The 10,000-nt window shown below is 43.2% G+C and overlaps 2 protein-coding genes across 10 annotated transcripts in view; one reads left to right on the top strand and one right to left on the bottom strand.

Annotated features, from left to right (window-relative positions):
* LOC135092540 (cilia- and flagella-associated protein 251-like) overlaps positions 1-4,465 on the top strand; it is a 21,290-nt gene extending 16,825 nt beyond the window's left edge. The window contains exon 4 of the mRNA XM_063991157.1: positions 4,416-4,465. Within this exon, the coding sequence (XP_063847227.1) occupies positions 4,416-4,465 (50 nt within the window). The remainder of the gene's footprint in view (positions 1-4,415) is intronic.
* The window catches only part of LOC135092486 (discoidin domain-containing receptor 2-like), a 245,175-nt gene that overhangs the window by 154,901 nt on the left and 80,274 nt on the right, over positions 1-10,000 (bottom strand). For 8 of the 9 annotated variants that reach the window (XM_063991044.1, XM_063991045.1, XM_063991053.1 and 5 more), the window contains exons 2-3: positions 5,724-10,000; positions 5,284-5,386 (exon numbers count right to left, since the gene is read on the bottom strand). The exon at positions 5,724-10,000 is cut by the window's right edge and continues 759 nt beyond it. In XM_063991044.1, the coding sequence (XP_063847114.1) occupies positions 5,284-5,386; positions 5,724-5,895 (275 nt within the window). In that variant the 5' untranslated portion in view covers positions 5,896-10,000. The remainder of the gene's footprint in view (positions 1-5,283; positions 5,387-5,723) is intronic. The other variant, XM_063991047.1, reaches the window with a different exon arrangement.

Genomic DNA, 10,000 nt, shown 5'->3' with positions numbered 1-10,000 from the left:
CAAAATCTCTAAATATGACAACGTAATTTCCGAGCGAGTGAGGAAGCTAATGAAGAGGAGGAGGAGGAGGAGGAGGAGGAGGAGGAGGAGGAGGAGGAGGAGGAGGAGGAGGAGGAGGAGGAGGAGGACAAAGAAAGAAGAGGAAAAAAGAAAACGGATAAATGGGAAATGACACAAACCTTGACAGAAGCAATGAGAGAGAGAGAGAGAGAGAGAGAGAGAGAGAGAGAGAGAGAGAGAGAGAGAGAGAGAGAGAGAGAGAGAGACCATTTAAACAACAATTTCTTCCAATCTCTCTCTCTCCCTCATTCTTCTCCACCTCTCCCCTCTCCCTCTTCTTATCTGACCTTCTCTCCCTTCCTCTCTCTTTCTCTCCCTTTTCCTCCTTTCCTCCCTCTGCATCATTTTCCCCTCTCACTTTCCTCTCCCCTCTTTCCTCCTCTCTCTCTCGCTTATCTAACCTGCTCTCTCCTCTGCTCTTGTGCTCTCCCTTACTCTCCCTCTCCCTCTCCCTCTCTCCCACTCCCTCTCCCCTCTCCCACTCCCCTCACTTGCTCGATACATCCCTTCTCTCAACGACCATTTTTTACCAGTCACCCTACACGAGGAGAGAGAGAGAGAGGGAGAGGGAGAGGGAGAGGGAGAGGGGAAAAGGGAAAAAGAGAGGAAAAGAGGGGGAAAAGGGAGGGAGGAGGATGAGGGAGGTGGGAAAGAGGGGAGGTAGGCAGGGAGAGAGAGAGAGAGAGAGAGAGAGAGAGAGAGAGAGAGAGAGAGAGAGAGAGAGAGAGAGAGAGAGAGAGAGACTTTATAGTATTCTGATCCTGTTTAATTGAGCGCTCTCTCTCTCTCTCTCTCTCTCTCTCTCTCTCTCTCTCTCTCTCTCTCTCTCTCTCTCTCTCTCTCTCGATCTATGCAACGATTTAAACTTTTCCCCTCATATATTTTCTTTTATTATTTTCATTATATAGAAAATCAAAGGAAAAGAAAAAGGAAAAGAAAAACAAGAAATTATTTTTAAAACTACAAAACGAACATTGTATTTTTTTAAAGCAGAATTAAAAGAAAACACAAATAAAAAAATATAATGAAACAAACAGGAGGAGGAGGAGGAGGAGGAGGAGGAGGAATACAAAGGAAGACAAACAGCAACACATCTCTTGCCCCCACTGGACTAAGAGAAGAAGAAGAACATGAAGAACAAGAACAAGAACAGGAAAGAGGAAAGAAGAAGAAGAAGAAGAAGAAGAAGAAGAAGTACAACAACAACAACAACAACAACAACAACAACAACAACAACAACAACAACAACAACAACAACAACAACAACAACAACAACAACAACAACAACAACAACAACAACAACAACAACAACAACAACAACAACAACAACAACAAGGTGGTGGTGGTGGTGGTTTGTGCAGTGAGTAAGTAGATGGACAAGTCATTCATTCTAACTTGGCGGTGAAAAACATTGTTACTGATACCAGGAGGAGGGAAGGTAATTGTGTGTGCGTGTGTGCGTGTGTGCGTGTGCGTGTGTGTGTGTGTGTGTGTGTGTGTGTGTGTGTGTGTGAGGGGAGTAAGGAAATTAATGATGATTACACACAGTACGAGAAGGAGAGAAGAAGAGAAGGAGAAAAATAGGGAGGAGGAGGAGGAGGAGGAGGAGGAGGAGGAGGAGGAGGAGGAGGAGGAAAGAAGTAACAACAGAAGTGATATAAATAAACATTAGATAAAAGGTAGAAAAGGAGGAGGAGGAGGAGGAGGAGGAGGAGGAGGAGGAGGAGGAGGAGGAGGAGGAGGAGGAGGAGGAGGAAAAACAACAACAACAACAACAACAACAACAACAACAACAACAACGAGAATCACACACACACACACACACACACACACACACACACACACACACACACACACACACAGCACAAGAGCAGCAGCTGTCAAACACAAGCGAGGGGAAACACGTCCCGCAGCGGATACACACCAGCAAGACCAGAGGGGAAACAAGAGGAAAAACAGGGAAAATAGGGGAAAAAACAAGGAAAAGGCAGGGAAAATAGGGAAAAAACAGGGGAAAAACAGGGAAAATAGGAGGAAAACAGGAGAAATAGGAGGAAAACACGGGAAAAAGCAGGGAAAATAGGGTGAAAATAGGAAAAGCAGGGAAAATAAGAGAAAACACAGGAAAAGAGGAATAAAACGAGGAAAACAGGGAAAAACGGGAAAGGGAGGAGGAAAATATAGAAAAGCTGGGGAGAAAAACTGGTGGAAAAAGGAAAAAAATACCAAATGAATGAGAAAATCAGGGGATAAGAGAGAGAAAAGAATGAAGGAATGGAAAAGAGGGAAAATCTATTAAAAACAAGAAGGGGAAACAGGAAAAAAATCGATCAGAAAGGAAAAAAAGAAAGAAAAAGAGGAAAAGCAGAAAAAGAAAGGGTAAAAGTGGAAGAATCAGAGAGAGAGAGAGAGAGAGAGAGAGAGAGAGAGAGAGAGAGAGAGAGAGAGAGAGAGAGAGAGAGAGAGAGTTACTGTATTGACACCACACCCACGTGACCTGTGTGTGTGTGTGTGTGTGTGTGTGTGTGTGTGTGTGTGTGTGTGTGTGTGTGTGTGTGTGTGTGTGTGTGTGTGTGTGTGTGTGTGTGTGTGTGTGTATGTGTTTCTATTTGTCTCTGTCTGCCTCTGTCTTTACCCTATAACCATTTCTCTCTCTGACTCTCTCTCTCTCTCTCTCTCTCTCTCTCTCTCTCTCTCTCTCTCTCTCTCTCTCTCTCTCTCTCTCTCTCTCTCCCTTCAGTAGTTAGTCGTTTACATCCACCGTTCCCAATTTTCCTCATGCAGGTTCGATTACATCTCCTCAGTTCCCCTCCAGTTCTCGCTGCCTTAATTTTGCATTTATTTATATTTCCTTCCTCTCAGTACTGCGTCTGTGCGTGTGTGTCGGGGCACGGTGGTGGTGGTATGGGGGGCAGGGAGGGTTAGGTTGGGTGGGGACAGTGTGGGGATAGGTGGGTGTGGGTGGGTGTGTGGGGGGGAGTTGGTGTGTGTTAGGTTAGGTTAGGTTAGGTTAGGTTAGGTTAGGTTAGGTTAGATTACGTTAGGTTAGGTTAGGTTAGGTTAGGTTAGGTTAGGTTAGGTTAGGTAAAATGATGTTAGGTTACGTTATGTTAGGTTAGGTTATGTTATGTTATGTTATGTTATGTTATGTTATGTTAGGTTAGGTTATGTTAGGTTAGGTTAGGTAAAATGATGTTAGGTTACGTTATGTTACGTAAAGCTTAAGACAAGAGCAGAATGCGGGACTTAACAAGCCATATAAAAAAAAAAACAAAGAAAAATACGACAAAAAACAAAGTCCTGTCTGGGCGAATGAAACACGCAGTCCCTCAAATTATAAATGCAAATTGACCTATTTTCCTCGAAGCCGCCGAGAAAAAAATAGAAAAGTACAGAAAAAAATGTTAAAAGAGAAAACACACAATAAACTTTGAAAACTTTCCTTTCACTGAAAAAAAGACACTGGAGTTTTACATTCTGCAAAGTACTCTTGTGTATAACAGAGAGAGAGAGAGAGAGAGAGAGAGAGAGAGAGAGAGAGAGAGAGAGAGAGAGAGAGAGAGAGAGAGAGAGAGAGAGAGAGTAGTAGTAGTAGTAGTAGTAGTAGTAGTAGTAGTAGTAGTAGTAGTAGTAGTAGTAGTAGTAGTAGTAGTAGTAGTAGTAGTAGTAGTAGTAGTAGTAGTAGTAGTTCTCACAAGCCTTATTTATATATAGTAGTAGTAGTAGTAGTAGTAGTAGTAGTAATTTATCTCACAAGCCTTATTTACACAGGTCACAGGTCAAACAGGTCAAAGCCTACAAGTCACATTAGTTGCAGGTCACACAGGTCACGTTATATACACGTAACAGTTTTCAGGTCACAATTGACAGAGGTCACAGGTCAAAGGTTACAGTTACAGAGGTCACAGTTACAGAAGAATCTTTCGTGCTGCCTTAGTTTGTTTGCTTGTTCGTGTGTGTGTGTGTGTGTGTGTGTGTGTGTGTGTGTGTGTGTGTGTGTGTGTGTGTGTGTGTGTGTGTGTGTGTGTGTGTGTGTGTGTGTGTGTGTGTTTGGGTCACACATCGCCAGCCATGGAAACTTAACGATCGAGATTCTTTTTTTCTTTTCTTTTCTCTTTTTCTTTCTTTTCTTTCTCTTTACTTCCTTCCTTCCTCCCACTGTGCTGTACTCAATTAAAAAAAGAAAGTACAGCAAACATTTTCACTACTTGTACTGCAAATTTCCCTCAAGGAGAACCCACAGCTACTCAAATGTCGCTAATTAGAAAAGTATATAAAAAAGCAAGTATTTCAGATTTTTCACTCCCAGTACTGCAAATATCCCTGAGTCACGACACCTCACCCGCATTCAAAAGGTGCACCAACCATCACTAGTATCCTTCATTTCAAGTCTTTCAGTGCCTAGAACCACAAACACCAGATATACCACACCTGCACGGCCACTACCTGAAGGAACGACTACTTAACCCTTTAACTAACCCTTTGACAGCTAATGGTACGAGTAATCTTTCCAGCAATCCTTCATTTCAAATTCTTCCTACAGTTTGTAAATATTCCACCCACAGCCACAAACGCCAAATATTCCACACCTGCACGCCCACTATTTTTATTTTATTTTATTTATCTATTTATTATGTAGGAGGGGCACCGGCCAAGGGGAACAAAATCTATAATAATAAAGAAGGCCCATTGAGGTCAAGAGCCATCATCAAAAATTAAAGGATAAGTGTCTAGAAACCTCAACCTGAAGAAGGAACTCTAATCAACCCTTTCACTAACCCTTTGACAGCTAATGGTACGTGTAATCTTATCTTCAACCAATCTTAGAAAACTTTACTCATCGAAAATTGAAGTAAACTGTGAATACCCCTTTACTGGATGCACCATAACACGTTTTCTGTGTGTGTAGTCTTTGAAAACCCTTAACTAATCTATACCAAGGTGTTTGTTTCTCTTTTTTTCTAGGAGAGGCACCGACAAAAGGCAACAAAATTATAATAAATGAGATTCACTAATAAAGATAGACACACTGATAAAAAAAAATAAAATACAGGATAACGTTTTCCTGTACAAATCTATAATACCAAGGCCAGGTGTTTGTTTTCTTTTTCCTTTTTCTAGAAGAGGCAACGACCAAAGGCAACAAGATTATAATAAAAGAAAGACTCACTGATAAACAGACAGTGATAGAAAAAAAAAGGGTTAACAGGTGCGCCAAATTACCTTGCGTTGTGCGGCCCGACAATGTGGTCATGGGAGGAGGAGGCGGTGATGGCTGTGTCAGGGATCCCGCCAGACTCCATGCCCAGGGCGCCGTCACACCCTCCTGCCGGGGAGAGGATGGAGAGCAGGGTAAATTATGTGAGTGCAGGCTGGGAGGAGGGAGAGGAGAGAGAGGAGAGGAAGTAGAGAGGGGTTGAGTAGAGATGATGAGTGGACGGGGGTAAGGACTGGAGTGAGCGGAGAGTGGAGTGAAAGTTGAGAAGAGAAGAGTGGAGAGATAAGGCAGAGGGGAGTAAAGAGGGGGTGAGTGGAGGGGACCAGAGGGGGGATAAATAAAGAAAAAATAAATAAATAAAACCAAATGACCAATCCATTGAACACCAGTCAGCCATTGCCTTATAGAAACACACAAACAGACACACAAACACACGGACACTCACCTAGCCACAATGCAGCCGTCGGGGGGAGGAGAGGCACCACCACCATCACCACCACGACCCCCACCACCATTCCTACCAGGGGAGTGCGTGGCTGTGGGCGTGGGTGGCAGGGGCGGCAAGGGCGGCAGGGAACATCACGCCCTTCCAGTACCCTTAGGGCCTCACACGCCATGGCCTCACGTCTGTCAGCCTACTCCTAAGGGCAGCGCTGTCTAGTCACGCCCCATGCTGGTCTAGGCCTCCTCTTGTGTGTGTGGGGAGGGGGAGGGGTGCTTGGTGATGGGGTGATGGGGTGAGGTCCTCCGGGGTGCCTCAAGGGGGGTTTGAGCGGTGCTTGAGCGGCGAGTATATGTGTGTGTGTGTGTGTGTGTGTGTGTGTGTGTGTGTGTGTGTGTGTGTGTGTGTGTTGTGTTTGGATGTGCACGTGATAAGGTAGTTTTGTTTGTTGTTGTTGTTGTTGTTGTTGTTGTTGTTGTTGTTGTTGTTGTTTGTTGTTGTTGTTGGTGTTTGGCTTCTTTTATAATTTCGTGACAATCTTCAGGCAGTTTTCCAGATTGGGACACAATTTTCTTTTCTTTTCCTCTCTTTTCTTTTAGCTCCGTGAAAATCTAGTTCGTTTCTTTTTCTGGCCTTTTTTTTTTTAGTTAATTTGTTTTACTTATTTTATTCATATTTTTCTACTTTGTTTACGATTCAAAAACATCATTATTCCTTTTTTTTCCCTGGGGAGTTTGGCAAAGATCACTTTTTCCCCACGTAAGGTTGAGAATTACCCTCAATTTCCTGGGGATTCATAAAAAAAAACCTCAGGAGTTTTCTTCTACGTGAAATTTGGAAGCTATCCTTAATTTCCTGGGGGGAGGGAGGGTGGGGGAGGGGAGTGGATGCTCTGGGGGGAGGGGTCTAGTATGACAGGAGCTTTATTTTCAAAGAGGCGTGTTCTCAAACTGCAGAAAACCTTTATTTCCTGGGGGTGGAGGACGGGGGGCTTGGGTGCTGTAAGGGGGATGGGGTCTAGATTAACTGTGGGACTTTACCTTCAAAGAGACGTGATCTAAAACTGCAAAAACTGAGGGTCTAAAAAACTGGGATCTTACAAACTTACTGTCGTGTTTCTGTCTCGTCCTTGGGTGTGTTTCTGAGCAGGCAACACTGGGGCACTGTACTAACCCTGTCCTTTCCTGCTGGGGAGGAGCCTAAGGTTTCTACACCTGGGGGAACACTGGAGAGGGCTTTCTATATAATAAGGAATCTTCTTTATCCTCTGGGGGAGCTATGTGAGGGCAGAGAAAGACGTCCTTGGGGTTTCGTTACCTAGGGGAGGTGTCTTAACTTGCTGGGGCGAATAACACTGATCACAGGTATTTGTGCCTTTCTAAAACATGGAGACCTTAAGGGAGATATTATTGAAAACTTTTTGGGGGCTTCTTTACACCTACTAAGATATGTTTTCGTTTCCTGAAGGGGCTAAGGTGCTGGGGAGTCTTCTATAACCCTTAATATTTAATTTAGTGGGGCTGACACGTCTAAGGCCTTGTTATGCAGTGTTCCGGGATTTACTGGGGTCTTTTGGGACTTACTGGGACTGCATGGGACTTCTTGGGGACAACTAGAGGCCTTCGTAAGCTCTAAGGGACCTTCTGAGGACTCCCTGGGGACTGCTGAATACACTGGGGGCTTCCTAGACTGCTGAGGCTGAATGGGACTTACTGGGCCTTACTGGGGAGAGCATGGGGACTTTTACAATCTCTGGAGGATTTCTAAGATTTGGAACCTTCTGGGGACTGCCTGGGGAAAGAGGACTGATTGTGGACAACTGGGTCTTATCTGGGTCTCTTTGGGACTTACTGGGAAGACTGGGATAATTATGTAAGCTCTGGGGACTTCTAAATCTTGGGACCTTCTGGGGACTGCCTGGGAAAGAGGACTGATTGCGAACAACTGGGTCTTTCTTGGTTAGTCTGGGGCTTACTAAGGGGAAACTGCTGATATCTAACTTTGGGACTTCCTTGGGACTGTCTGGGTTGAAGGACTGATTGGGGACACGTGGGACTCTATCAGGGGTTGTTTGGGAACGCCTGGGAGTGTCTAGGGTAGCCTGGGTGAGTCTGGGGAGCCGCAGACCACGTGGGGTAATAGTTAGTGCGGTTGCGTCATTTGTTTACAGTGTGTCAGCTGATGATCTTGAGTCTTGATCTTGGTTTTGTTTTTTTTAGTCAGTTTTTTTTTGGCCAGGGTTGAGTTGACCGATAGATTGCCAAGTGTGTAAGCGTACAGACATACATTTATACGTCTCTCTCTGTGTGTGTGTGTGTGTGTGTGTGTGTGTGTGTGTGTGTGTGTGTGTGTGTGTGTGTGTGTGTGTGTGTGTGTGTCTAGAGTATATGCATGTAAGGTTATTTTATCATTTTTTTCTAATTTTCACTTTAATTTCTGTGTGTGTGTGTGTGTGTGTGTGTGTGTGTGTGTGTGTGTGTGTGTGATATAGACTTCTTTCTTCTTTAATTTCCCCTTCTTATTATCTTCTTCTTCTCTCTTTCTTCTATTTTAGTTCCTTACGTTTAGTCTGTCTTCTTTATCACATTCCTTTCTATTTCTTATTATTTCTTTTTTTTTTCCTCTCCGTCTCTCTTGCCTTTTCTCTTTTACCTTCGTTACTCCTCTCCGTTTTCTTTTCACGTTGATACCTCGTTTTCTTTTGATATGATTTAATTTTGTACTTTATTTTTTTTTTTTTTTATAGTTTTCTTGTTCACATTATTTCAGAAAGACCTTCATTTCTAGATTACTTCAAAAGGCTTCTAATCTAAGTCACTTAAGAACAAAAAAATTTCAAACACTCATTTCCTAAGTCACTACAACGGGAAATTTCACTTCTTCTCATATGTGTCTGATTTTTTACTCCTTATTATTTTATTTATTTATTACAGAGGGTCTTCGAATCTCTTCTGAGTGTCAAAGGCTTCAATTCTCCTTCGGGTTTCGTCTTAACGTCACTGGTTCATTTGGGCTTCGAACCTTCTTTCACCGTTTCACAAGAATTTTTCAAACTGACCCTTCGTTCAGTTTCACGAAGCCTTTCGAAGTCTCCTTTATTGACTGTTTCATCATCCTAACGCTTCATTCACTGCTTCACGAGTCTTTTTTTTCACTTTTTTTCCACGAAGCCTCTCAGACTCTTCACTAATCCATTGTTTCACGAAGCTTTCTCAAAATATGCTTCCTTCACTGTGTCACAAAAGCATTCAAGTTTCTTCATTCACAGTTTCAGGACGTTCAAATTCTTTTAAATCACTGTTTCAAACAAATTCACTCAGCTTCACAAAAAGGCTTCAATTGAACAAAGTCCTTGGTCACTGTTTGAAAGGGTTTCTCAATTTCATTTCCACCTCACCGTGTCACAAGAGCCTTCAAGACACTCAAGTACACGTCAGAAATCTTGTCAAAACCCTTTAAAAATTTGCAAATCTTTAAAAAACTCCTTGTAAACTCACACCCAGCACCGCGTCATTAGCTTCTCAACTTCATTTTCACCTCACTAACTTACAAGAGCCTTCACACACAAAGGAGTCAACAGCTCTTCCAAAAACCTTTAAAACTTCCTTTGATTCACGCCCAACAAAACATCATTAACTTTCCATTGTCATCTTAGGCTTTCCTCACGTGCAAGTCAACACCTCTTTTAGGAATCGTTCTAATTAACTTTTCATCATCTTTATCATCCACAAGTCAATACCACCAATACTCACATCCACCACGTCACTGGAATCCACCGCCAACACGTGCCTCCACCCTCAGGTTTTGCTTGGGTCCTGCCTGCTCCTGCCCACACTCCCTCTCGCCTCGGCCACCTCAGCACTGCCGGACACTGCCATCCCTTCCCTGCCCCGCCTCATGACTCGATGCACTGTTGTTGTTTCAAGCTTCACATAATGAGGGCCAGTTTGTGTTATGTGATCTCCAGACGCCACTGAGAGATTAAAGGGTACAAGGTAGATACTGTTGTTTTTGCAGCTTCTTCACATAATGTCACTTGTTACGTGTATAGCTTGACATGGGTTAGCTTACGACTTCCACACGTCACTGAGGGACAAAGCAATTAAGTGGTTCAGTAATTAAGTGATTCAGTAAGTGTTGTTTTGTCTATAAATTCACATATAGAGTCACTTTTTCGTCTATAATTTCACATGGGTTAGCTTAAGACTTCTACACGTCACTGAGAGATAGAGCAATTAAGTGGTTCAGTAATTTATGTGATTCAGTAAGTGTTGTTTCGT

Source organism: Scylla paramamosain, chromosome 40 (genome assembly GCF_035594125.1).
Source record: "Scylla paramamosain isolate STU-SP2022 chromosome 40, ASM3559412v1, whole genome shotgun sequence".
Lineage (NCBI taxonomy): Eukaryota > Metazoa > Arthropoda > Malacostraca > Decapoda > Portunidae > Scylla > Scylla paramamosain.
Note: the sequence above shows the minus strand (reverse complement) of the source record. Positions and strands in the feature narration are given on the sequence as shown.